General features: G+C 34.5%; 2 protein-coding genes and 1 long non-coding RNA gene across 5 annotated transcripts; all 3 read left to right on the top strand.

Annotated features, from left to right (window-relative positions):
• Nucleotides 1–186: 186 nt before the first annotated feature.
• LOC149963371 (arylsulfatase B-like) lies at nucleotides 187–16,322 on the top strand. 3 transcript variants are annotated; one of them, XM_090180484.1, is made up of 11 exons: nucleotides 1,401–1,474; nucleotides 1,821–1,921; nucleotides 1,983–2,025; nucleotides 3,568–3,680; nucleotides 3,757–3,867; nucleotides 4,913–5,038; nucleotides 9,810–9,936; nucleotides 10,997–11,293; nucleotides 14,546–14,732; nucleotides 15,113–15,374; nucleotides 16,116–16,322. In XM_090180484.1, exons 4-11 carry the CDS (start codon nucleotides 3,570–3,572, stop codon nucleotides 16,266–16,268), a joined length of 1,374 nt encoding a protein of 457 aa, XP_090036610.1. In that variant the 5' UTR covers nucleotides 1,401–1,474; nucleotides 1,821–1,921; nucleotides 1,983–2,025; nucleotides 3,568–3,569; the 3' UTR covers nucleotides 16,269–16,322. The 3 variants fall into 3 exon arrangements, with proteins under 3 accessions (XP_090036612.1, XP_090036610.1, XP_090036611.1); XM_090180486.1 differs by lacking the exons at nucleotides 1,821–1,921; nucleotides 1,983–2,025 and adding an exon at nucleotides 187–296 and having other exon boundaries at nucleotides 1,315–1,474; XM_090180485.1 differs by lacking the exon at nucleotides 1,983–2,025.
• On the top strand, nucleotides 5,048–6,136 carry LOC149963372 (uncharacterized). Its single transcript, XR_016482236.1, has 2 exons — nucleotides 5,048–5,840; nucleotides 5,893–6,136. It is a non-coding gene; the product is annotated as an uncharacterized LOC149963372 (long non-coding RNA).
• A 6,779-nt stretch (nucleotides 16,323–23,101) lies between the features above and the next one.
• On the top strand, nucleotides 23,102–24,286 carry LOC149963370 (uncharacterized). The gene has a single exon (XM_090166515.1). The coding sequence runs from the start codon at nucleotides 23,102–23,104 to the stop codon at nucleotides 24,284–24,286; it is 1,185 nt and encodes a 394-aa protein (XP_090022641.1).
• Nucleotides 24,287–27,934: the final 3,648 nt, after the last annotated feature.

Here is a 27,934-nt window from a genome sequence, read left to right as displayed (position 1 = left end):
TTCGTTGTAGATGCTCCATCATTTCCTTCTCATTTTGTGTCTAATAGAGATCATAACTGCAGCATTTATCTTCGGTAGAACGATAACGGATAGTTTCAATTGATTTCCTCTTTTGTGAAAACCTATTAATCCCTTATTCGGGTGTAGATTATTTATTATCGTTTCAAGTGTTTTAGTGGAGCTCAATGTCCGAGGAAACTCTATTTCGATTGAGTCTGGTTTGTCGAATCTTGATTTCGTGCGTTGTTGTTTCCGTCAAAAGTCCGAATATTGTTGTAATTCTTGCAGATGATCTGGTGAGTAAATTAGTTCAGCTGCTTCTAAAATTAACAAACAGTGATGTAGTTAAGATGGCTGTGAAATTTAAAAAATCTGGTGTCAGTGAGTACGTTAGTACATGTAATTAGAAAATTAACCAATGTTTGGAGGTGTAATAAATTATAATATACTTTCTAAAAGTGATTTAGTTAAAGTGGTTTTAAATATTAAAAAATTAAGTGAGAAATTTAGTTGAGTTGGTTTTTAAAATGAACCAAATTTTCGGATACTACTAATCAAGTTCGACTGGCTATCATTTAACACATTTCCGATTGGTAATTAAGTTCAGCTGGTTATAAAATTATTATAATTAATTTAAATATATAAGAGTCAAAATAAAATTATTTTACAAATAATTTTTGAAGTTTTTAATCTCAATTAATTTTTGTGAAATCAGTGCCTTACCCTCACCAATGATATATAAATTTATTTAAAATAAATAAATTCAAAATTATTAAGTCTAATTAATCTTTTTTTATGTTCAGTGAAAGGAACCAAGCCCGTTATAGTTATTTCCTATTTCATTCCTTCACGAAAAAGAAATATAATTTTATTTTTTTCATCAAATTCATTAACTCCTTTAATTTGGGGTGGCGGAGTGGTTAGCACTTTCGCCTCGTAGCAAGAGGGGTCGGGTTCAAACACAGCTTGCATGTTCTCTTTCCACTGGTTTAAGGTGTTTCCCCCGAGTTTTTCAGTTTCCCCTTTCCATATAAACTTGAAGAGGTTAATAGTAAGTGTAGGGAGCTGTTGGCTCGCGTAGCATGAAGGGCGGGCAACCACCCGCCTACGCATTGTAACCCGGCCACCCGAATTAATGGCTTTAAAAGTCGCTTGCTGACTTGGGTATTAGCCTAGCTGATTATTATAAAATATAATTTACCAATTTACTAAATTTACAGGTACGACTAGATTGATCTCCGAACTAAGCTAAGATATGTCAAGCAGCTGTTCAAAGTCTTTAATTAAATTCAAAATCTCACTGAATAATTGCAGGGATGGAACGACGTGAGTTTTCACGGTTCACCAGAAATCCCGACACCCAATATCGACGCCTTGGCTGCGGATGGAGTAATCCTCTCAAATTATTACGTCAATCCCCTTTGTACGCCCTCCAGGAGCGCCCTGATGACTGGTCTCTATCCAATCCATACCGGTAATGTCTCAGCCACAGCTGAAATGTTAAGCTTTGAAGAATTTACACACGATATGTTTTAAGTACCTTGAATAAATGAGCAAAAAGCTATTCCCTAGAAGACATTAATATTTTATTAGCATTATGTTGAATTCTAAATAATAATATTTTAATAATTTAATAGGTTGGAAATCTACTAACAATAGTATAAAATATTTTCATTTAAATATAGACATAATAACAATTATATTGCAAAACCTTAAGGTTTATCTCAATAAGTTTATACCTAGGTCATATTTACGCAAATGCTTTAAGTTAAATATATTATCAGTTTACCTTTAAATAAGGTATTATTCAAACCTTATAGGTTCAAATCTTCCAGTTAAAACTTTTCAAGGGCTTTGGTTTTACCCCTCATTTGGTTTCAATATATGCAAAATTATTTAGGTCAAATTGGAGAACAATAACGTAAGATATTAAGTTTGCTAAACTGAAAACTTCTTACTTAAACATTTGTCATTCACTGTAGAAAACCGTTTATGTCAGTGTCTTTCTGAAGGATATCCTATCAAGTTAGTTGGGAAACTACTTTGCTCCACTTTATCCATATTAAGACCTTTCCTTTTTTAGCGTCCTAAATTCAACGAATGTAGCTCCCATTAGATACTGAATCTGTAATTACCTATAGATTAGTTTGTTTCGGTATAACGTTTTGGCTTGTAAATTTTCCAATATTATTTTTGTAGCATCGGGTGTCGTGCTTTAGCTTAGAGAATTATCATTAAAGATAACGCAAAGGCCATAATGGTTAGTGCAAGTTTTGATATTACACACCATCATTGTCAATTGTGTTATTATTTCACAAAATGTTGGTGATAAATTCGAGGGGCAAGTTACTCGTAAAATCCATGTACGCCTGATTACGGATTTTCGAAAATCAATCGTTGATTTCTCGGTGATTTTTAGTTATTTTCTAAAGCGATTTCCCTTGATTACCTACGATTCTTACACTGTAGCCTAGGTTAAATTATATTTTTTGAAGTTTCCTCCAATCGAAAACGTTGAGTTTGTTTATGATATTCTGTAAGAGCGCCCTAACTTGATTTCCTTTGAACTATTTCCTTTCTCACGATTCAAAACCAAAATCTCTGTTCACGGCAATTGTAAATGTGCTTTAAGTATTAGCGAGCCCAACATCAAAGATGGATGTAAAAGTGAATGCCATTTCCTCTAGCTTTCTGAGTTGTAATAACTGTGGTCATTTTAGTGCATTCCGTGATCAGACACGACGCTATTTTTACCTCTCGGAGGGGACTTTGTACCCTAGGAGGGGTTATACTCATTTAACTAATTGGCGCAGCACGCAATACTAACATATCAAGAAGGTTGTTTCGGCGTCGCACTTTTATTCATCGACTTCTTGATATGTTAGTAATTTTGCGTGCTACGCCAATTAGTTAAATGTATATTCTCTCCTAATATTTAAAAGGCCGTAGCTCGCGAACTATTGGTTGAAATTTAAAAATTCAAACACTTTTCTTATTTAAATCGACCCAGAGGAATATGAAAATCACAATTAAAAATCAAATTTCTAAGCGGCAAAAAAAGTTACTATTCCACATTTTGGAAAGTTTAGACGAAAATAGGTCAAAACCTATACGTTTCCTTATGTCAAAATATGTGTATTGTAGGGCTTTTTCTGTTCGTTTCAACAAGCTAGGAACTTTGTTACTAGCAGTTCTAGAAAATAAATTATCCCCATTTAAATTTTTAAATTATAGGACGAACAAACTTTTCAGACAGACTGTACTTTAAGCCAAATTGTTTGTAAGCACGTAATCCATACTATCGGTGGTGAAGAACTCTGGAAAACAAATCATTACAACGTTAGGAAAATAAAAAAGTCACTTTTTTATGAGACAAAAGAAATAGTTATTTTTCCTGTTAATTTAGCCATAACTAACTTGTAACGCTGAAACTAAATCCATCCCATGTTTGTCTTTAATTATTTTATATATATTAGAGCGAAAATAGAGGGTTAGACCTGAAACGTTAACAAGCTTTAAATATAACCTAACATAAAGGCGGTGATTATTAGATACTCCGATTTATAGGTATGCAGCATGACGTGATTTACGCCAGTGAGCCTTGGGGCCTCCCTCTAAACCTTACCATTTTACCACAACATTTGAAAAAACTTGGCTATTCAACGCACGCAGTTGGAAAGGTAGTGGATAACACTTTCTTTCACTATTTTAAGAATGTTCTCCGAACTATTCAAGATAGTAATACTGCTTTCTTAGTGGCACCTTGGTTTTTGCCACTTAGATTACACGCCCACTCGAAGGGGTTTCGACAGTTTTTTCGGCTACTACAACGGACACGCTGGATATTATGATCACACAACACACGCGGTAAGTCTCTAATTAATGTACTATCCAAACAAGGCATTGTAGAAAAAGCAACCTTCACCAAAGCTATATCAAGCGTAGAAAAATGAAACCAAAACAAGTTGTAGTGTGTGTAGCTTATACGCGGTACATTCCAGCCGTGGCAAGGAAGCTTTAAATTTTCCTCGTGTATACACGTAGATAATCCTAGTGTATACATGTAGATAATTCTAGTGTATACCCGTAGATAATCTTAGTGTATACACGTAGATATTCCAAGTGTATACCCGTAGATAATCCTAGTGTATACACGTAGATAATTCTAGTGTATACCCGTAGATAATCTTAGTGTATACACGTAGATATTCCAAGTGTATACCCGTAGATAATCTTAGTGTATACACGTAGATATTCCAAGTGTATACCCGTAGATAATCTTAGTGTATACACGTAGATATTCCAAGTGTATACCCGTAGATAATCTTAGTGTATACACGTAGATATTCCAAGTGTATACCCGTAGATAATCTTAGTGTATACACGTAGATATTCCAAGTGTATACCCGTAGATAATCTTAGTGTATACACGTAGATATTCCTAGTGTATACACGTAGATAATCCTAGTGTATACACATAGATATTCCTAGTGTATACACGTAGATAATCCTAGTGTATACACATAGATATTCCTAGTGTATACACGTAGATAATCCTAGTGTATACACATTGATATTCCTAGTGTATACACGTAGATAATCCTAGTGTATACACATTGATATTCCTAGTGTATACACGTAGATAATCCTAGTGTATACACATTGATATTCCTAGTGTATACACATTGATATTCCTAGTGTATACACATAGATATTCCTAGTGTATACACATAGATATTCCTAGTGTATACACAGATATTCCTAGTGTATACACATAGATATTCCTAGTGTTTACACATAGATATTCCTAGTGTATACACATAGATATTCCTAGTGTATACACAGATATTCCTAGTGTATATACAGATATTCTTAGTGTATACACATATAAATTCCCAATATTACTTTCTAGATAAATTACTGGGGATACGATCTTCGAGACAATGAGCGTGTAGCTTGGGAAAAAGCTGGCGAATACGCAACCGACATATTTACGGAAAAAGCAGTGGACGTCATTAAGAAACACGATTCATCAAAGGTTTGATTTATTTTGCCAAAGAGCTAAAGTTTTCTTTGAGACTAAATAAAAGAATTCTTTTTAAATATCTTGAGCACAAAATTTTGTACTTGCTCAAAGTTTTGAAACCCCTACTAATATTTATTATTCGATTCTTATATTCCTTCTTGACGACATTTTAAAGGCAAGTTCCGGGATAGTTAACTTTTGGTCTTAAAACAATGGCATAGACTTAAAATGCAAAATAAAACTTTTAATATATTTTTATTGCAATTAGTTTAATTGCTATCATTAAATAATTAACTTTAAACTTGAAGAGTAGACGCCTAAGCGATAGGCTTCTCCGTGAAACGACTGGACAGGATGTTTATTGGATAAGGGGACGCAAGGCTGGGATTGGCTGCTTTCGTTCGTCTCTTTTTCACGATTGTAGGAAATTAGTTTTCCCTAATCGTCTTTTCAAGTTTTCATGTAAATATAAAATGCCACGAATTAATCCTTTTGACGTTGAACCAGAATACACTGAAGAAGAGCTAAGAGAGTTAGAGAGGGTAGAACAAAGCCGTGGTGATGAAAATTTAGGCGATATAAATATCGAGGAAATGATTGAGAACTGTTCTTGTGGAAATTGTGTTCCAGACTGGTTAGGCCTTGGTACCAATGAAGAAAAAACTAATATTGAAGAAATTTTTGAATGAGCGAGACATAAGAGCTGGGTTCATTTGCTGCCAACAAATTGATAACATTCTTCAATTGTTAAATGAAAACACTGATCATCCTTGTCAATGCATTACTCAACAGGAAGATTATCAAGTCTTGTGCGGTACTAGAGTGCGAATTTTAAGGGCATTTTATACAAGTTATTTACATTCTAGGAGACTTCCACGTGCCCCAGCTGTGTTAGCCAATCGTACTTATCGCTATACTGCATATAGGAGCTGCACTCATCTAGTTTACGACAAACTTGGAAGAAATGTTAGACGTGTTTTGCCAGTCTGCGTAATTCTCAATGTAAGAAAGAATTATCCCGAAGCTAACGTGAATGATTATAAAAGTTACAAGCCTGGGACTGAAGTTGAACACTTTAGGCTCTTAACCTAGAATAATTGATTAAGATCTTTTACCATTTGATCCATATTAGTAAGGGTAAATATTTTACTCAAAAGTTAGTTTTAAAATTCAAGTTAAATTTGTTCCCTAACGGTTTTTCAGTGATATTATCAAGTTCCTCAATTATCTTGCTAGTAATTCATTAACCTTTAAATGTTTGGTTATTTTTGTCATATTTAGAGCCAAAAATAGTAATTTTTTATTTCTGTTAAAATAATTTTTAGAAAAGCTTAGTCAAAACAGACTTAAATGAGAAATGTTTGTAGGTGAAACAGATCTAAGTGAGAAACAAATTTGTGATATAACTTAATTTTTAGTCAAAAATAATTTAACAGATCTGTGTGAAAAATACGAGATAAATGGTTTATTTTAACAAACTCAGTTAAAATTAAAAACCAAGTTAATTTTGTTCCATAATGTTTATTGTTTTTAGTGATATTGACAAGTGCCTCAATAATTTTACTAGTAATTCATTAACCTTTGGTCCAAAAATTAGTAATTTTTTATTTGTTAAAAAAATTTGAGAAATACTAAAAACAGACCTAGGTGAGAAATGTTTTTAGGTAAAAAAGATCTAAGTGATAAATAAATTTGTGATCATACCTTAATAAAATAAAGGGACAAATCTGTTTGAGAAATATGATATGGATGGTTTATTTTAACAAACTCTTTAAACAAAGTCATAAAAGGCACACTGTCAAGGGCATTTAAAAAAAATCGAAGATGAGCTTTCTGTTTTTAATCCAGGTGGCGCCACTGCTGCGTTGCGACACACTAGAAATATTTATTGGCAAAAATGCACTGGATAGTGTGCCTTTAATGTTAGTAATAGTTATTATTAAACAGAATTATCAATTAAAGTGATAAATATAAAAAAATGATTTTTATTTTTATGGTTCCTATAAAATTTTTTTTATTAAGGGCAACTATGGCTCTCTGAAAATATTTTCAATAAAACTACATTACCATATTTCAAAACTTGGCATTTTTAATCTCTCTAAACAAATCTACGCTTTTTAGCTGCAGCGATTAACTCGGTCTTATCAGGACAAGGAATTGGAGCCATATTAGTTTTTTTCCTTATTTTTGGCAAATCTACTAGAGGAATATCCTCTTCGTCCATCAATTTTCTGTTCATAATGTTTTCTAGGATAGTATATATGAAACCATATGTTTTAGGCTCTTTAAGCGGCCTAGCGTGCCATTCACCGGTAGCTTTGGAGAAATAAAAATCAAATTCTTCTTTGCATTGTTTCTGTGCATCTAAATGCTCTTCTTTTTCAAAATAAAATTTTCGGCTGATGTTAAAATTGTGGTCTAATGCAGTCAGCATGGTTCTAGCTTCCATGACGTCACTGTCAAACTCTTTCTGTTTAGGACAATACTTTAGCATTAAACTGTGATATGACTCCAAAGTTGATGTATGTGAGAATGCATTTACTTGTTTAAGGTCTTTTAGTAGATTTTTGTTCAGAACAATGTTTACAAGTGCATCATGACTAGGTGTGTCAGCCTTAAGCCATTTTTTTTTCCTAGCCGCATCTTGTGATAAATCTTCATGCATGCAAGATTGATAGTGAGGAAGGTTGGGAAAAGTATGTACGTTAGTGATGTGAAAGCAAATTGATTTCCACATATCTATTAATACATCAACATTCTGGTTACAGTGTTCTGAACAATACCACAAATGACGACTCAACGATTTCACCCATGGCTCTAGCTCCTGATTTGATTTCTTTCGAGCAATTAATTTCAGTTTCGTTCTTATGTTCTTAGATAGATGCCAAACATCAAATTGATGATTAATCTCAGTATAATTTTCTCTGATAAATTTCCTAACTTGAATATGGCGATCACTTGTTAATTGACTAATTTTGACTCCAAATTCATCCAACTTTTTTAAGCCTCTTTTAACTGCTTCCAATTCCATATTAGTAGATTTGTAGTTAACTTCCGACTTGTTCACGATTTCAAAATGCACACATTTGTTTGAGTCTTGATCCATGAAAGTTACACTACAGTACTTTGCGCTATGACCTACCGAGTCAAAACGACCATCAACAGCGACCTTCTTTTCTGACATTTGCTTTAAATCTGCTATAACACTAGTTTGTTCTTTTCTCCAGGCTGCTTTTATTTCAGGAATTACCATATTTCGTTGTATATCATAATAAACACTTTTGGCAATGCACTTCAAGCCCATAAATTGAAAAATAGAATTTATTCTGTGGAAAGTTGACCCCGAAAGTAAAATGCTAGAAGCTAGAAGCAAATTTCCGGCAGGCATTCTACCTAAGACTGGTTGAGATTTCCAAACACTCTTGTGACCACCTGTACAAATTAATTTAATACTCAATTGTGTTCCCTCGTTCTCGCTTTTCGAACATCCTGAAATATCAATTGGGCTTGAGCAACTACTTTCGTGGCATCGCAAACGACATAACAATTTGTCAAGTTGACTTTCAAAGATAATGTATTTTTTCTCCTGGAGTAAATTTGTTTGCAAAGATATGTCTGATTCCATAACAGAGGGAGAGTCCAAACTAGGCGCATATAATGAGTCATTAGAATAGGCAAAATTATCCTGCTCCGACTGTTCAGAAATTTCACCAAGAGAAAAGGGTGATTGATTATAATGCGCACCACGTACATTTTTCAATGGAGTAGAGGTAAAAACCATTGGCGTTGTTATCGTACGACTTGGACTAAATGTGTGAATTGATTTTGTAGCATAAGAATGATCTTTCACAGCCAAAGTGACTAATTTATCTTTGAGAGTAGCCAATTCCAATTTGATACTTTCTTCAGTACATGTATCAGTTCCAACACTAATTTTATCAGTCTCAACCATCACATCAGAGATAGTTTGTACGAAAATAGACCTTGTAATGGGTATTGCATTAATTCCAGCATGAACCTTTTCAACTTGAGAACCAATTACTTTTGAATGGCTAAACTCAGTTGATAAACTATCGCATTGAGTTTGAAGTTTTAATTCAACTTCAGAAGTTTCTTCAGTGGTCTGTTCAATCAATTCAGGAAGATTTAATGTTGGAATTGAACCAATTTTGAGATGTTTACTTTTTTTAGCACCAGTGCCTCTGATTTCTATGCAATCACTAGTAAAATGATTTTCACAAACCCTTAGGTTACTGCTGGGTGGCAAAGGCTTAGACGCAGACGGTGACTCAAAATACGGAGCTCTTACATGTTCTTCCGCGAACTGAAGCCATTTTTGCGCGAGTTCGGGGTTTTTTAAAAAATTAGGAACTCTATATAAAGAAATCCCAAATTTTGCAGAGAAAATTTTACACCCTTTTATTATACAAACTGGCATTATGATGTTGTTGAAGCCGGTGCCCGGATTATCTACTGATTTCATTGAATACTACAGCCAATTTCGATGAGGAGCTGTTCGCCCGAACAGCCCGTCAACGAAGTTGGCCTTGCTACAGCAGCCAATTAGGACACGGTCCGAAAACTTTGAGGGGAAACCGAAATACAGGGGGTTATGGCGGCGCACATAATAATTAATTAAATGCTTCTAAGTTAATTACAATTATTTGTTGTTTCGTATAACAAATTTTATTTTGAATTTTAGGCGTGTGCCATTGTTTTAAGACCAAAAGTTAACTATCCCGGAACTTGCCTTTAAGAGGAATGTGATTGATTTTTATTCTAGCCACTGTTCTTGTACCTGTCTCATTTGGCGGTTCATGTTGCAAATGATTATTCTGCTCTAGAAACTTTGCCTCAAGTTGCTGCAAGATTTAGTCAAATACCTGATGTGAGAAGGAGGTTGTTCGCTGGTCAGTGTCCAATAAGTACTAACTAAAGTCGTAATTAAAGTTTTTTATTTATTGTTTGCTTTACGCTGTTTACTATGTGAATATTTATGATTTTATTTTTGATATCATTAAGTTTGGTTTCCACTAGAGCGCATCATAATGTATTTTTCTTTACTTGCCTGATAACAATTGTACGTCCCAAAAGGGAATGACGCGTTAGTGGAAACCAAGGCTAACAGTCAAATGTAAAATACATAAATTTGAATTATCAGCTAAAATATTTTTCCAGGAATATATCGTTCTAAGTTATTGTTTTTTAATCGAGTGAAATATTAACCTCATGATGACTGATTTTAAAATACTATGGTTTAGTCGATTGGTATTTTTCTGCGCCATGAACCCGTAATACAGGGATAAATTATAATTTTTAGCAGAAAGCATTTCACGAGTTCAAAAGAAGGAAAAATAAGCACATGAATCTAAACACTTTGGGCTTCGGCTAATTAATATAATGACGTTCACGCGCCACATAGTTTCTTAATCAGACGCGAAAACTCTCAATTTTGAATCCCTTTATCGGCAAATTTGGCGTAGCAGAGACTGCGAAAGTGCGAACGTATCAACAGGAGGGTCATTTTTAACAGCCCGTAGACGCCAACAGAGCTTCTCCTGTTTTTTAAAAGTGGCTGCTCCTTTTAATACCTTCGCACCCAATTTTTAGTTTGGAGAGGGTACGGAATTAATCGTAGTCTAAGATAAGCGACTGGAAAATACATTCCCCTTAGTGAATCACATGTTTGTTTATCCTCTTCGTTCAAACGAGCTTAGTGTATTCACCAAAACTTAAAATAGACCGTGGGGAACCAAGAGGTACAGTAGCAACCTGTATAAAAACATAATGATGTAAATGTATTTAAAATAACACTTAATAAGCTCGTTCATTGTGGTTTTCCTCGTTAAATGCCATTTTTACCCAACTTGAAAATGCTTATGTAAAAATTGAACAGATGCATTTATACCTCGAGCGTGGTTTTAATAAATTTAAAAGTAATTGCTATAAAAGTGCTTATTTGTATTGTAGGTATGATGGGAGCTTTGGACGATTCAGTTGGAAAAGTGATAAGGGCTCTGAATGAAGAGAGACTTTTGGACAACACAATCGTAGTTTTCTCTACTGACAACGGAGGAGCGTCCGGAGGAATCGACCACAGTATCGGCTCCAACTGGCCCTTAAGGGGCACTAAAGCAACTCTGTGGGAGGGCGGCGTCCGAGGGGTAGGGCTGGTCTGGAGCCCGTTGCTCGGTAACCCGGAAGGAGCCACGAGGTCTCATTTGATGCACATGGTAGACTGGCTTCCCACATTATATCACGCGGCAGGTAAGACCCTTTAAAAGAGGACTTCTCGATAAAAATATCTTGGAGTTCAGTTATAAAGTTATGTATTTAGATATTTATTAAAATAAGTAACAGTATAATTATACAAATTAAATTCTTTAACCATGGTCAAGATATATAAACTAAAATAAAATAAAATGAAATACACGGCGGATACTTCATGGTTTGTGCAGATTTATTTTTAAATTTTAAATAAAAATGCACAAACCATAAAGTATCCGTCGTTTATTTTATTTTATTTTAGTTTAAGTAACAGTATAAGTGCACAAATTTATTACTTATTTACATCACTAAAACAAGACCTTACGTTAAATACGATAGCAAGTACAGTAGTACACTTACCAAAATGGTGGATCACATTTGATTCCCAAATGCTATGCAAAATTGGTCATACTCAAATTTAACTTTGATTGTAAAATACAATCCAAAATGTGTTATATTTTTTCCAATTACAAAGTACGAAATTCAACTTTATTCCATCAAACATATTTGATTACACTTTTTTCAGTTTAATACACTCTTAAAAAGGTTGGATCAATGACCCAAATTGAGTAAAATTTAGCCAAGAATCTGGGTCCGTATTGCTCCAGTCCAGAAGTTTGGGTAAAAGTCAAAACAACCCAATTTGGGTCAAATTATAACCCACTTTTGGGTCAAACATAAATAACCCAAGAATTGGGTACTTCAAAATAACCCAAAAAAGAGTCATAGAATAAAATGACACAAATCAAAACGATTGAAGTTTTTTTAACTCGGATAATAATTTTCCAGTCAACATAATAGTCAGAAAATGCTCACAGGCACGCTATGTTATATCCCGGTATTAAGTCTTTCTTTGTACATTTTCATTTTGACCGAAGTTAACGGAGATAAGGCTGATATATTTATGAAAATTTCCAGAAATGTCAATGTGTAGACACATAAATATTTTTAACTAATCTTACCCTACCTTACACTAACCTTAAGTTTGCCAAGTGATGTTAAAAACTCAAGTTGATAAATTTTAAGTTTTAATTAGGCCTATCTTCGAATATGTTAAGCGGGAAGACTACAGTGGCCATTGTCTAGTTTCACGCTATTTCAAGCTGAACTGTTTTATTTTTGTGTTTTAACTTATAAAATTAATATTTATGTGTAGAACAGCCTCTTGGTTAGTGCTTAAAATTATTTTGAAAATTTTAAATTTCAAAGTAATTCAATTATTACGTTTTAATTCGGACCCCTGGATCTAAACAAGTTGGGCAAGCGCCCAAATTACCCTTTAGTTATAGCCTTATATCTCGGTAACTATTACTATTAGAATTATCAAAATTATTTTAAGCACTAGAGGAAGGTTCAGCCTATTAATTAAAATATAATTAGATTGTGTAACTGTTAAAACTAAAACGTTCAGCTTGAACGAAAAAGAGGTTTTTACTATAGTCTTCCCCCTTAAGGATAAGCCATGGGGTATGTATGTGCTTTAATCTACAGATAAATCTTTCAAATGTTGGCACCTTGATATTAGGCTAAACTTCTTATAGGCTTAAAGATTAATTATATGCTAGTTAAATTTATATTATTTCCATAACAGTATATTTAACAAGTAAAGTTTAAATTATTATAAACAAAAAGAAATGTTTAAGTGAAGAAAAAATATTTACCAGTCAAGAAGACTCAAAATTAGTAGTTAGTTCACTTACAAGGAGACATCCCGAAGTGTAACCAACCGATTTTATTCAAACTCGGGGGATTGATAGACCATTATGTAACTTGTAAAATCTTAAAGGGAATTTATTCAATGGGCAACCGTTGTGACATGGCAACAAAAAATGTTTTTGACAACAAAAAATTTAAATTTTCCCATTGAAAATAACATGGGATTCTGACCGATTCCTAGGGTCGCACATGTGGAAATTGATCAATTTTAACAAAATGGGTGAAAATGAACCAAAATTACTAAAATCGGAAAACTTTTAGAGAAGATTTAAAGAAGTACAAACATTGAAAAAATATTCAGAAATTGTTTGAAATAAATTATTTTCAATCAGATTTTTTAAATTTATTATTTTTTTTTCAATTTTGAAAAAATAATTTATTTCAAACAATTTTGAAATATTTTTTCAAAGTTTGTACTTCTTTAAATTTTCTGTACCATTTTTCCAATTCTAGCCATTTGGTTCATTTTCAACCATTTTGTTCAAATTGATCAAAAGTTGATAAATTTTGATTTCTTTATCTATTTTTGGCATTTTAATTTTTTTTTAATTTGTTCAAATTTTTCACATTGGGGGCTCTAGGAATCGGTCAGAATCCCATGTTATTTTCAATGGGAAACTTTCCATCTTTTGTTGTCAAAAACACTTTTCGTTGCCATGGCAAAACGGTTGCCCATTGAATAAATTCCCTTTAGGATTTTACAAGTCACATGAATCCAATCCCCGAGTTTGAACAAAATCGGCGGGTTACACTTCGAAATGTCTCCTTGTTAGTTGCTTTATGTTTTCGTAAAATATTAAGAAATGGGAGTTATAAGTTTGAGCGGGAGATATTATCAAATGATGTTACAGAATTTGAGGTGGAAGAAGCTATAGCAGACGATCAACTTTATGTCCCTCCAATTTTGCATAATACTAAACCAAGTTGGGCTAGACATGTTCTTCCCATATTGAGCCAAATCCAAACGGGGAAATAGAACTACCTAAATTATTGATAAAAACCCATAATGGGTCCCAATTTAACAAATTTGGGTCAAATACATTTAACCATAATTTTTTACACAAACCTTTTTAGAGTGTACTAATTTGCAAATTTTATCAAGTCTTTTCCTAAGAGTATGCAGACGTTATTCAAACCCACTTCCATATGTGTGAGTTACAGAAAAATGCTTAGTAGACTATTTTATTTTGGAAATACGCATATAAAAATTAACCTAAGAAAAATGCAAGCATACTTTTTCAGATAATAAGAAGTTGACTTTTTGCTTGGAACATATTTAAGTAGTTAAAATATTTTGTATCGTTTTAAATTCTGGGTTTAGTAAGGTTGTTATATATCTGTGGTGTATAATTAATCTTAATTAAAACGATATTTATTTTGAGTCCAGTATACCACTGCGCATGTTTTCACACGAGAGTGCCTGGGAAAAATCAGATCAGACGTTCTTTAGAATTATTAATCTCAGTTTTCTTAATCCTTTAACTATACTCGCAGATAACACTGTTTTTAAAATTCAATCTGCTTAAACGTTTCTAGGTGGGATCGTGGAGGAACTGGGAGATATAGATGGCGTGAACATGTGGGAATCGTTTATCGACGGAAGCACCCCAGCGACGAGGGAAGAAGTCCTCTTAAACATTGACCCCGTCCTGAACATGTGGGCAATCAGGTCCAACAACTACAAACTCCTCAGTGGAACCTACGATTCAACGCATAATAAATGGTTTCTATTAAAAACTATTATTAATTAATATTGAGTTCCTGCCACAATATATATAACCTGTTAATTTAAAATTTTCTAATAACTAACGTATAAAATATTAACCAATCTTTTAATTAAATTGTATTACCTTTCTGCTTATAAGGTAATAATGGTTAATTTTTATAAAAAAAAATGTTTATGGGTTAACATCTGTCCAAAACAATTTTCACTGATTAGAGGCGTATGAAACCCAGAAGCATTTGGTAAAAATATCTGAAATCGGTTACATTATCACTACAATGGTCATATTTTGGTGGGGGGAAAAGTCAATTAGAATTCCTTACCTTTCTATTTCGTTTGAAAATTAACTAAATTGGACTAATAACTTGTTTGCCTTTTAGGTTTGGACCTAGTGGCCGTAATAACAACACGAAAAGAATTTTTCCGACTCTGCCGACGCTGACTGGCAACTCGATGGTCGCAGACACTCTTAGAAGCTTGGGCAGACCTTTTACGATTCCCCACATTGAATGGTACTTGAGGAACGAAGTTAATTGTGGTGTTAATACGACAAACTCTTGCAATCCAAAAAAGTTTCCGTGTTTGTTTGACATTTTGGTTGATCCGTGTGAATACCACAATATAGCGGACTCGCAATCAATGGTAGGGAACAAAGAAAATCTTTCTTAATAATATTTGACCTCAATGCAACTAGAGTTTAATCAAAGGAAATATTGATAGTTTTTATTATTTACACATTTTGCGATTACATGTATCATCTAATAGCGCTTCAACGACAAACTGATCATGTTATTCGTGTCATTATTTTCAAATATCTGAACGTTATTCTTTAGATCAGGTTAATCTGTTATATTCCCTGCATCCATCAAACCGATTTCAAATAGTATCTGATTCATTATTTCAAGTAACCTATCTACGCTAATCTGCTTTAATTAATCCAATCAGATTCAGTTTACTGCACAGTTATCCGACTGCTACGTTTAGTATATATATTATATTCCGAAAAGCAAATCAAAATAAACATAAACTAAAATTTGAAAAGGAATTCAATCGGAGGATTTGTAAAATCTTCATTCAGTGCATCTTTAATCTGCTCACCTATCTGTTTACGACGTATTCAGATTCGTTTCTGGTTTAAACTATGTGGTTTTCATATTGACTCAAATCAACTGGTTTGATAATATCTGAGCAGATAATCTGATACAACGATATTATTTTATAAGTTCTGATAATGCAACTTTTATCTGAGAATCGGTGGTAAGGCAGTAAGCAGTATCACATGAATAAATTAAATATTTTTTTAGCTTTAGGGAAATATTTTTAAAAGTACCAGATTGAAGTTATTATCTAAATTAATTAAATGTAACTTGTCTTTCGTTTTAGGTTGTAAAAAGATTGTTCAATCGAATTCAGTTTTACAAGAAAAGCGCCGTCAAACCATTGAAAGTACCGTCTGATCCCAGATCCAACCCGAACAATTTTAACTTCACCTGGACATCTTGGTTGCCCAAATTGGACTTCGAATGGAAGAGTTAACTAACGATTTTTATAGATGCATTTGCAAAGTACAATCAATTCGAAAATATTCTTCGGGTTGTTTAAATAAAATTAATTGAGCCCTAATGATAACATTAGAGCATATCAATAAATAACGTTACGTTATTTAAAACGTATTATCCGAAAATATATGGTTTTTGGAAGTCCAAAACATTGCAGATTCAATAAAATTTGATTTCGTGATTTTTCTATGTATTAACAAGATAGTAGGGTGGACTTAAGAAATATTAAGTTTGTTGATATTTATCAAAACTAATTTCTTACGGCAAAAGACGTGCTGGATCTTGATCTACATAGATGTATTTTTGTAATCTGATTTCATGAAATAGTACATGTTTGCATTTTAATTTCATGAAACATAAAATATAATTAGAATAATACCTATATTTGGCAATCTTCTGTGATAAAACACAAAATGTTTGCAATCTATTTCATTGAAAAGCAAAATTTTTGAAATATATTTGGATGAAATACCAAAATCTATAAAGAGTATTGAATTTTCAATTAAAAGAAGGGGGGGGGCGATTGTCCGAGTGAAAGTATTCGGAGGTCATTGCCAGGACATACATGTAGCAGTTTGAATTCACCCTGGTTGATAGCACTCTCCGATGGACCCGCACGATACGGAGGAGAAAGGTGTTTTAAATAACTTCAAATTTACTCAAACGTTGCAAGCAAAATTTAATATCCTGACGAGTGGCTCCATCGTCGGTATACCAAAAGTGCCAATGGCGTCCGTTAGACTGACATTACATTATCTCGATAGCCTGCATTGTGGCGCCCTCATACAGCAAACCACCGAACTTATTCAACATATACCACAAAAGCCATTGCTTTTGGCTTGTTTGCATAAAGTACCCTACACGAAGCTTCTTTTATCGTTTTAGGGTTCCTTTTAGGAGTCAGATCACTGCCCTTCGCGTGCAGTTGTTTATCCCCGAGAAATTAATCCCCGACATTTTAGTATGAACATTTCCAGGCTCTTACATATGACGCTTTTGGGATACTTTTAATAATCATAGGTCTTCAATTCGAATCGACTTCGCGAATTTTCGGAAATCTCTTTAGAAAATACTTAATTTGGTTTTTCTTTCACTCGAATTTTTTAATTTTTTTACCTTTAAAAATTTTGCTTAATAATTTTAGTTAAAGGGATTATGAACTAAAGCCAAAAATCGTTTGCTAACATGTGTTACGCCCTGTTTTTAACACTTAAATTTTAAATAAGCTGAGTCATGCGTTAACAATTTCAGATTATTTCCATTTACTTGGCTATCGTATCACATAAAATTAAGTTTTAAATATTTAAACTGTGATTCCACAAATGCTGTGGTCTTTTCTAGTTTATAGGAAATGGTGTTTAGTTTAGTACCCACAAAGTAAAAATTTCCAGTTAATGAATCGTACATTTATTCAACTTCAATAACAATTGATTTCGTCTGAGCCGTCAACGCAATTATTCCGACCGTCGCACAATAATCTGATTGGAAGGCAGTTCCCGGAAGGGCATTTGAAATCGCCAGAAACACAAACTCGGTTTAATGCTATTCGTACAATAGATTGCGTTAATTAAAATATAAACACAATTGAAACAAACCGTTTCTTACGGCAATCAAGTTCATCGTGGTCATCTTCGCAATCGCTTTTGCCGTCACACTGCCACCAGTACGGAATGCAATTCGAGGAAGGACAACGTATAAATTCCTCGGGACATACCATTGCTCCTAATAAGGAACCATGGAAAATATTATATATCACTGTTCATGAAAATTTAATAAAAAGAATGTGGTTGTTTATACTTGGGGATAAAAACGACCCGTGGCCATCATGGTCTGATGCTTCAATAGCTCGGGAAAAAGTCAATTTTATTTAACTAATAAAAAAGCGGACTATTTTGACGAAGATTTTGATATTTTGAAGGGGAAGGAGCTTATTTTCTGAGAATGAGAGAGATTGAATCGTAGTCTAATCTCAACATATTCATGCTCAATAAGATGGAATTAAAACATTCTTGGTAAAACGGAATATACTGCCATCTACAATTGCTCTTGTGCAACACGTAACTTCAGCTTTCTTTAAAAATAATACTTTATTATAAAATAAACTAATTTAAGAGACAAGATACTTCATGACTGGTATATAAAACTAAATTTAATATGTCTGACGAGCTTTCGAACCTGGAGATCCTTTTCAAGTCGAGGTTTACTACAATAAACCAGTTGATTATTGTGGTAAACCACGACTTTAAAAGGAACTTCGGGTTCAAAAACTCGTCAGACTTATGTATTTTTATACATATTAAATTTAGTTTTATATACCCGTCATGAAGTATCTTGTCTCTTAAATTACTCTACTCTCCCCCTATTGGGTTTTCCGTTGCTACGCAACTGATTTTGAAATTTTTAATGTTTACGCTTAGTTTCTCTTTTCGTGTTATAGTCGCGAGCCAGATTTCCCGCACGGTACTGACGAGTCCCAAAAAGGACGAAACCGGTCTACCGTTGGAATTTCTGGCTATTTTCTTTAATTTAATTTAGTTTTTCATTCGCAGATCTATTTGGTCCGAGTTTCGCGTCTTTTTGTTTGCTTGAAGACCTATCGGTACGAGCTATTAGTAAGTTTTTTTTTTTAAATTTCTTCAAATTTGTTTAGGGTTTAGCTTTATTATCCCTTTTCTAATGGACTAATCTACGTATTCGCTAATTTTATGATCCCTAAATCCCATTAGCATTCGTGTTAGTTTCGGCCGTTATTACATTACGTACTTAGTAGGGATTGCAATTGCTGGATCCCTCATCCAGCAATCCAGCTGGATCCAGCGCAATTTTCGGTCTGCTGGATCCAGCGATGCGGATTCGCAAGTAATTAACTTTTAAATAATTGGCACGTGAATCGCGATTCGCGCGCAGAGAATGGCACAAAAGTGAACGTTGCGTCTTCGATAGGTGGGCTACGGCCCTGCGTGAGACAAGACCATCAATACCATTTGTTTCTTGAGATTGTTCTTACATAAAAGTTTTAAAAAATGCCTCTTGTATTAATGTATGTGGTTTAATATTTAATGAAATGTAGCTAGTTGCCAATATTTACAATAGTCCGGTTTATTTGTAATTGTCTGCCTTATTCTTCCAAGATATGAACAAGAATCTCCTTAACTAATTGGTGTAGATAGATACCCCCAACCCACGTGCGTTACCAATTATACAAACGTTATTTGTATAATTTAATTTAATCCTTTAATATATTTTTTTACTTTTATTAAGATTTCAACATTAAAGTTTGCAATTTGGGCTATAAGATACAAATATCTATACCAATAGTTGTCAGAATTTGTGCTAGTCCTAAGTTTATTATTGATATCTAATAATTAGATTTTCAAATTATTCTCTTTTCAAAAGGCATATTGTCTTTATTAGGCACTATTTGCCAGTATTTTCCACTGGCTTGGACAAAAATCCAAAAATGCTGTTGAAAATAAATAATATCATCAACATACCATGGATGAATAACAGAAGAAGTTTAAATTTGACACGCTATTTAGTACAGTGCGACAGCCAGGTAACGCTAGCATCGCCTTTCAAAAATAAAACTCTGGTTAGTTCTCCATGGAAAACTTCCGAGGAGAGGTATATTTTGGCTTTCTAACTTGTTTGGCATTTTTGTTAAAATTCTTTTGTTTTTTGAAAAATATATAAATTGCTGGATCCGCGTTGGATCCAACTGGATTGATGTCGGTCCAGCAAAAATCCAGCTGGATTGAAAACCCTGCTGGATGGCAATCCCTAGTACTTACCACAATTTTCTTCGTCGGATTTATCGGGGCATTCGAAAACGCCGTTGCATCTCCAAGTTAGTCTTATACAGTGCGTAGAATTAGCGCATTTGAATTCGTGAATATCGCATTCTGAATTGACGAGTACGAGACCTTTTAATAGAAGTAGCAAGGCAGTTAAAAAAACTAACTTCATAATAAGTTTGACTGGTTTAAAAAAGGCAGTTATTAAAATAAGTCTTCGATTATAGCTCTGTTTTCTAAATATAGCACGTTAATTGATAAATATCTGAAACTTTAATAAAACTCATAATTGGATCTACGTAGTGTATATCCGTTTTTATTTCGGACGTAGAAATTGATTAAATTATAAGCGGAAATGTCATTCTGCTTTGTAAATTTTGTATAATTAATTTAATTAATGTAGTAAGAAAACGCAAGCCAATTATAAATTTGTGATACTCATTGAATATTCTATTTGATTATTGTCTTCTCCAGATTTCGAAATCATCACGATTTTCTAAGTATTACCAAATTTACAAAATAATAAAACACAAGACTATCTCAAAATGTTATTTTGTGGTGCTTTTGTATAGCTATTGATTTTTCCCAGTAACTAAAAAAATTGGTTGACGAAATTCATCAGTTAAATTGAAAATAGCCTGTTTAAAATAAATTGAGTTATATTTATCGTGTAACAACTAAGAAATTATTAGAAATAAAATTACCATTACATAATATCAGAAGTAAATGAACCGAAGTTATCGAAATAGCGCTGAGAATCTGAGGGCGTCTTCCTTATGAAAATGATGATAAAATCGAGTCAAATAAAAGCTAATTTCCATCCCCATCTTTTGACAAGATAAATTGCACTTGAGAATTGTGGGTATAGCTATTTCTATGTACAAAAAATGGTTTCATAAAAAAAACCTTTTTTTTTGGCCTAGGAGCTTGCCAAATTTCGAGGTCAAAATGTAACTTCTTAAGGAAAACGCCTCCAACATGGGGAGTATAGCAGTCTGATGACTCGGTTCATTTACGTCTGATAATACGCTATCTTATGTTTTGTTTTAATACAAATTAATTTTTAATAAATGTTTAATTGTTAATATAATTTAAGCAAAGATTATTTTAGAAATTTTATATTGCTTTTATGGCATGGAGGGTTCGAAATTTTCCATCAGAAAAGGTCGGTGTAATTTCAGGAGGTCTGCTTATAAAATTTCGAGTCCTCTTTAAACATCTACCGCCGCTGTAAGTCACTCGTAATTTGAGGTGATGAAAAGTGAGGGGGCGAGTTTATGAAGATGGACGGGGTGATGTGACAGTCCTAAAACGTTACGTGATGAACGAGGCTTGATAAATTTATTACCTTAAATAAGACGGACTTACAGAACAAAGATTAGGGCGGTCACGGTTCATTTATAATAAAAAAAACGTTGCCTGTAAGAAGTACTTCCTTATCCTCTTTGGTCCTTGAAACTTGTCTGCTTAGGAGCAATCTGGATAATTCAAGAATCAACTCGTGCAAACGAAAGCCTATGAAGAAGGTTGAAATCTAGTCGGTAACATTTATTTCTAATAATGATATTGAATTTCCTTAGAGTACTATTTCTTTACAATATCTACGACCACCTCCACAAATCTTCCACATCTCACTAACTGAAACATTTTCGAGGTAGATAACAATCATGAAGGGTCGCATTTATGTGTGCCCTATTTGTCTCGGCAATATCTTTATGTATATACCTCAAGCAAGAACGTATTAATTTTTTACTTAGGGATAAGTAACATTTAGAAACAATTTGTCGCGTTATTCCCAATGGCCATCATGCTCGAAGAATAGTCTTCTTTACTTCAATAAAATTCAAATCAGCCCGGGCTCTTATTGGTTCCTTCAATCTTACTGCAGGGCATGTCGGTGTCGCTTACGCCCCCCCCCCCCCCCTCTGGACTAGATGAATTCGTTCATGATTCTCATCGATCGTCTTCACATAGACATTGTCTCTAACAAGGAGAGTACCCGAGGTGTTTATTTCCGATTGTGTTCAAAGTCGGGCTTAATGTAGACCTATATGCAATATTAAATTTCCTAAAAGGAGACCCACTTAAATTTTTTCTAATTTGAAAATCACGAAGTGGGTAATTTGGACCACATTTAGGTACATTTCATGAAATTTGAGTTAATGGGAACTTTTTGGGGTAAAATTGAAACAATTTTTGGGTTAAATAAGTAAAAAATCTTATTTTTGTTTTAAATGTTCAAAAACATTTTCGATTGCCATGGCAAATTGAATGGTTAGTGCAACGTCTCCTTTTGGGAAATTTCATACCTCATAGAGGTCTACATTGAATAAAATTGGCAATAAACACCTCGGGCACTCTCCTTGTAAGTATAAATACATTCTGAAATTGTTCCCCATCCGGTTTTTCGTTCGAAAAACGGTTTCATATAACAATCGACTGTTAATTCTAAATAAAGATATTAAGAAAATGGTTTCTTACTGATAACCTTCTTAGATTTCAATTGGATTTTTGCCTTACTTCAAGATTCGTTGGAACAAATTGGAAGGCGCGAAAGGGTACTTATTGTGAAGACCTCCGCCAATTACGCACGATTCCTCTTACGCTTGAAAAATAAAACTTTATCAAAGTCGCCTTACAAGAGCGCTATAATGACCTTGTCAGTTTGGCACACGACTACATACTCCTTCGGGCTGACGATTCGTATCATACATTGATTCAGGCGAGCTATACAGAACGTCTCTTCCTTCTTTCATTGAAGCTGGTTGACTTTTTCAATTGCATTCTCTTCCTAAAGTACTATGATTAAATGTAAGTGTTACGATTTTGTACTGTTTAATCCCTGATTCTATATTTTTAATGCAATTTCATTCCAAACAACTAGTTAAGTCGTAACAGCGTTTCCTTTTCTGATCTGCTCGGCTTTTGGTTTGGTTCAATACATAATGAATATTACGATTTATTTCAAAACATAAATCATGCTGTTTAAAAATATGCCTGAATGACCCTTTGTATAATGGCAATGGATGTCAAGTACAACGTCTCTTTGATCTCAAGCGATGTTGAATTCGTTCGTACATTGGAGAACCGCCTTAAAAACAGATACAGCAAACTGGACATAATCGCCATCGGCATTCCGCCTCCGGTGTACGCGGTACTGGTGACCATCGGAATAGTTCTGAACGTGTTCAACATAGTCGTGTACACGAGACCATCCATGAAATCCACAACCAGCTTCATACTGTGCTGCTTGGAATCGGTCAACATTGTGGTATTCCTCACTTACATTCCGGAAATAATAAGTTGCTACTATCCAAACCTGCTCCTAACGTATTCGTGGGCGGTAATTGAACTGTTATCGCTCTGCCTCGCTCCATCCGCCGTAAATACTTCAAATTGGTTGATGGTGACGGTCAGTCTCTGGCGTTACATCGCCGTGACATGGCCTTTATCGGTGGCACGACTTTGCTCTAAGCAGAGAACAGTTTGCGTTGTGTCGATTATAAATTTATCATCTGTTGCCGTGTTCGCTATTTTCTTCTTTGGTAACGCAATCATTGGTATTGAAGAAGAGACAGTCTTTAGTGAATCGGGTCCGCGAAAGCGAAACGTGTCGTATTATGACGTGTACAACACGGATTTGGCCTACGCCGCGATGCCTTTTACTATCTTCGGACTTACCTTCGTTCCTTGCACCGTGGCGACTATTCTAACAGTCCTCTTGTTGGTTAGCCTTTGGAAAGCCAGAAGAGAACGAGCGTTATTAATGAAACTCCCCAATGCCAACGAAGTAGAATTCCACAGACAAAATTCCAACTCGACAAGGACTGGTTGCGAAGAAAAAATCACCGTCACGTTGCTTTTTGTGTGTGTTTTAAACATCCTGGCTTACACGCCCGATTCCATTGTTAACGGTATGGACATACTTGATCTGGGGGATCGGTCTGAAGTTATGACGCTCGTATTACTCGCGCATTCACGCATTGGAGCTTTGATCGCGAATTGTTTGACATTTCTAGTTTATATCGTCATTAGCGAAAGCTTCAGACACACTTTTATAAATATATCTTTGGGATTGAAGAAATCTTTATTTCATTCATTGATTTCGTCGAGTTTCATAAGGTTTATCTTCGGTGAAATGGAAGAAGATCGAAATAAAAGGAATAGTTTGACGAAGCAAATAAAGGGATCACACCTGTAGACTATTATTAATGTAGGAGACGCAAATTCGAAACCTCACAATTGCCATAGTGCATAGAATAATTGCTTACCCACTACTTAGGAGAGCAACGTTTCTAGAGTCCCGAGGTAATTTTAAATGAATCCTTAGATTAATTGCTGAATCACTATTGAAGTTACAGAAATGGAACTATAAAAAGGTTTGATTGGAAATTTACCAAATTAAATTATTGACTTATAATCAATAAATTTACTAAGCGAGTTTGCATCGCTTTTGTGAAAATATAAAGGCGAAGTCAAATATCGATTTAGTGTTACCACGACCCTGACATGCAACAAGTTAATAACACTGAAATGTTTGAAATGTTATGGAATCAAGTATTGTTTTATTTAAAACACAGTATTAAAACATTTAATTCAATCAAATACCACGTTACAAAGCGATGGTCAATGGACAATTAGATAGGAAGGTGATTCTATTTAGCGATTCGGGTATAATTTTTTAAGACAATTTTAAATAAAGTACAAGTACTGTTTACGATGCCAGATGTATGAAATTGTTCTTATCACCGAAAACCGAAAATCGAATTGGAGTTCTAACCCAATTTATTTTGTTTTTTAATACAAAATCGCTTTTTATCTAAACGTACAATTAAGTCTTAAAACAATTTACTTTCAATAAATTCATTTATAAATTACACGTTCAGACCTATGTTAGTCTCACTATGTATTACAATTTATTCGATAAATTGATGAACTTGATATGAACCGAACTACTGACATAACATTCGAGCAGAATTTATAAAATTATACCTAATAATTAATAATATAATAACCCAATAATGAACTTAGATATAAGCAGAATGCAGCTCAGGGATAAAAATGCGCCATGGTCTCCCCTCAAAATATCATCATAATACGTTTATTTAAATTTTCTAGCACTTCTGGCAAATCGTAGGACCCAACCCTAGATTTAATTTATATTAATATAAATCCGCTAGGCTAATACCAAAGACACCATCCTAGGCCCTAGTCATCTAGCGACTTTAATGCATTTATCCCAGGTGGTTGGGATATCTATCAAGGTATGTTCTATTTGTATGTTTGTCAGTGTATAGGTGTGTCAGTCATGTAATTCATAATTCATAAGAGTCGCCTCTTCGTTGCTCCTATTACCAAGCGATCACTACGACTATTAATTATCTGACGCGGTCAAGATTATAAATGGTTTAATATTCTGAAAATACCTTAACACAACAACGATACGTGCTACCGAGACGTTGCGCAAAAGACAACTGACCAAAGAAAAATAATCCCGCGCTACTCGCGACGGATCTCGTGCTAATTATATTTTGAACAGCGTTATAATAATGAACGCTATAGGCAACACAGAAATAGCGCTAACACTCGGCCATGCAATATATTTTTTAAACTCCTGGCTTACGTTAGCAAGAAAAAAATATATACACACATTACTAGAGTTTTTTGTGATACAATAAGCGACTGGGCGATTTTCTTCACCTTGAACTTCTTCTAGAGGGTTTTCTTCAGGGTCCTCTATTTCTGGCGTCATAACTTCGATGTCTCTGGTGCGTCCGTTTTGATCAGTAGCGGTTGCAACTTTCTTTTCGTCTTCGGATTCCTCGCCTGAACCCTCGAAAGAGTGGTCTACGACTAGAAATCGTTTGAGCTTGTCGACGGGAGCCACGTTCCTGTAAAACTCCCGCGTTCTTTGATTCTCCGGCAGATTTTCGACTATATACCTATCGTACTTCAATTTATCGGCAATAACATAAAGGCTTTTGTAAATTGCCGCCGTCTTTCGTGGGTTTCTAGTGGCTTGGGGTGTTCGTTCCACAACCACGAGGTCTCCTGGCTCTACGGGCGTTATTCGTTGCTTCTCTTGGTCTTTACGAATTGCCTCTATTGCATCTTCTCGGCGTTTGGGTATTTCATTGTCAAACGTTTCTTTTACGGCGTCTTCGAGAACGTTGCTGTTCGGATTTCTAGACGAAAAGTTGAAGAGAAGTTAAAATGGCGTCCTTTGGGTCGCCTTGTGAAGAGTATTGTTAATACCCCACTAGATTTGAGAGATATGCGTGTCCCAATCTTTGTCATCTTCGCGAGTTATCATACTGGCTAAGGCATGGGTTAAAAGACGGTTCAGCCAGTGACGTAGCGTACGCGGGGTTTCCCAGACAGGTTTCCCTGGGCCCCGACCTTTTGGGGGCCCCATCGCAATAGCGATCAAGAAGAGGTGGCCCGCGTGGGAATCACTGCAGGAGTGCAGGTGGCAAAAAATTAGGGTAAAAATAATTATTTCAACTATTCCATAATTTAATCTAAAATAAAAGCTTATAATTAAAAGATGAATGGCTTCAACGGCCTATGAATTTCAAAGCAGTAGGTTTAGCCATTGAGTTTTAAAAATTACAAATGTGCCGTCTGACCTATAATGACGAGAAAACTTTATCATTCGACTTGTGGCTCTAGATTAATATTCCCAGCTCAATGGGTTTAGCAGACGTAAAATTTCCATCGCCACTGCTTCACCTACACTCCTAGTGAAATAAAAATTTCATTGAGGTTAATTGCGCCCTAGGTGTAGTGGCGTACTCCTGTAATCCCAAGCGTCTGGGAGGCAGAGTTTGTGGATGGCCGTTTGAGGACGACCATCTATCACCCAACGGGTGGTCGAAATACTTCCACCACGTGTGTCCGAACCCTGTCCCTAAGCCATGCCCCAAGTATCCCCCCGTTGGCGTAACCTTTACACGTATCTCACTGCTTATTAATCGCATAGCGGTTAGCGGACTGTATCGTCCCATCTACTCAAAAAAATAAATGGCGCATGAGAGCTCAAGATGCTCTGAATTATCTAAATGACAATAAGGTTTTTTTTAAATCACTTCTAAATATTAGTTTATTTAGCCTCAAATCCTCAAATCCTCAATTCAATAATTTTCACAGGTAACTAAACTTTTAATCTTATACTTATTTATGTTTTTTAAATATATTTGAAAGTCTAAATTTAGAAATTATTCTACACATTTAATTTTTATGAGTTGTGACCCATTCAAAACTGGATATTATTACAGTAGAAATCTATAACAAACAATGTGATATTCTGCTTTTCCGGCACAAGTAGTTTTCAAAACTTGTTTCTTATTGCACTTCAGACTTAAGCTTTATGTTTTATAAGATATGTTTAAACAGTCGTTTTATTTGAATATACTCATCGATTCAAGCTCATAATTTAAAGGTTTTTAATAGAATTAACTGATTTTCATGAGATTACTTCTAATCATTATTAAGTTTGGTAAATTTTTTTGACTAATAACTGTATCAAATCAAATTTATAATATAAATGGTCTAGTTTCCTAAGCCTTATCACATTTCTCTTAAAAACAGCGCACGACGCCGCCAATTCACACGTGGATTTTTTTGTCCCAACAAATTCTACAATTTCCGTTCGTTTTTAAGAGAGTGTCTTCAATGCGAGCGAGAGCCATGTCGCTTTGGGGCTGTTCGCTCTCGTTAGAAAGAGTGTGTTCTCTCAAATAACCTCAGCTTCGCCGAGCAAGCTTAGTGCGAGCGGAGGACTTCTATTTTATCATTTAGCGCTTTCCGCGCCGAGAGTGGTCTATTACGATCATTTCGACGTGGCGTT

Source organism: Leiobunum rupestre, chromosome 1 (assembly GCF_980474605.1).
Source record: "Leiobunum rupestre chromosome 1, qqLeiRupe1.1.hap1, whole genome shotgun sequence".
NCBI classification, from domain to species: domain Eukaryota; kingdom Metazoa; phylum Arthropoda; class Arachnida; order Opiliones; family Sclerosomatidae; genus Leiobunum; species Leiobunum rupestre.
Note: the sequence above shows the minus strand (reverse complement) of the source record. Positions and strands in the feature narration are given on the sequence as shown.

Excerpts from the sequence above, each read along its gene's own strand:
- LOC149963371 (XM_090180486.1), top strand. The coding sequence starts at position 1,447 with ATGACTGGTCTCTATCCAATCCATACCG. Across the intron at positions 5,039-9,809 it reads AGAAACACGATTCATCAAAG|CCACTGTTCTTGTACCTGTC; the intron begins GTTTGATTTATT and ends TTTTTATTCTAG. Across the intron at positions 15,375-16,115 it reads TAGCGGACTCGCAATCAATG|GTTGTAAAAAGATTGTTCAA; the intron begins GTAGGGAACAAA and ends CTTTCGTTTTAG.
- LOC149963370 (XM_090166515.1), top strand. The coding sequence starts at position 23,102 with ATGGCAATGGATGTCAAGTACAACGTCTCTTTGATCTCAAGCGATGTT.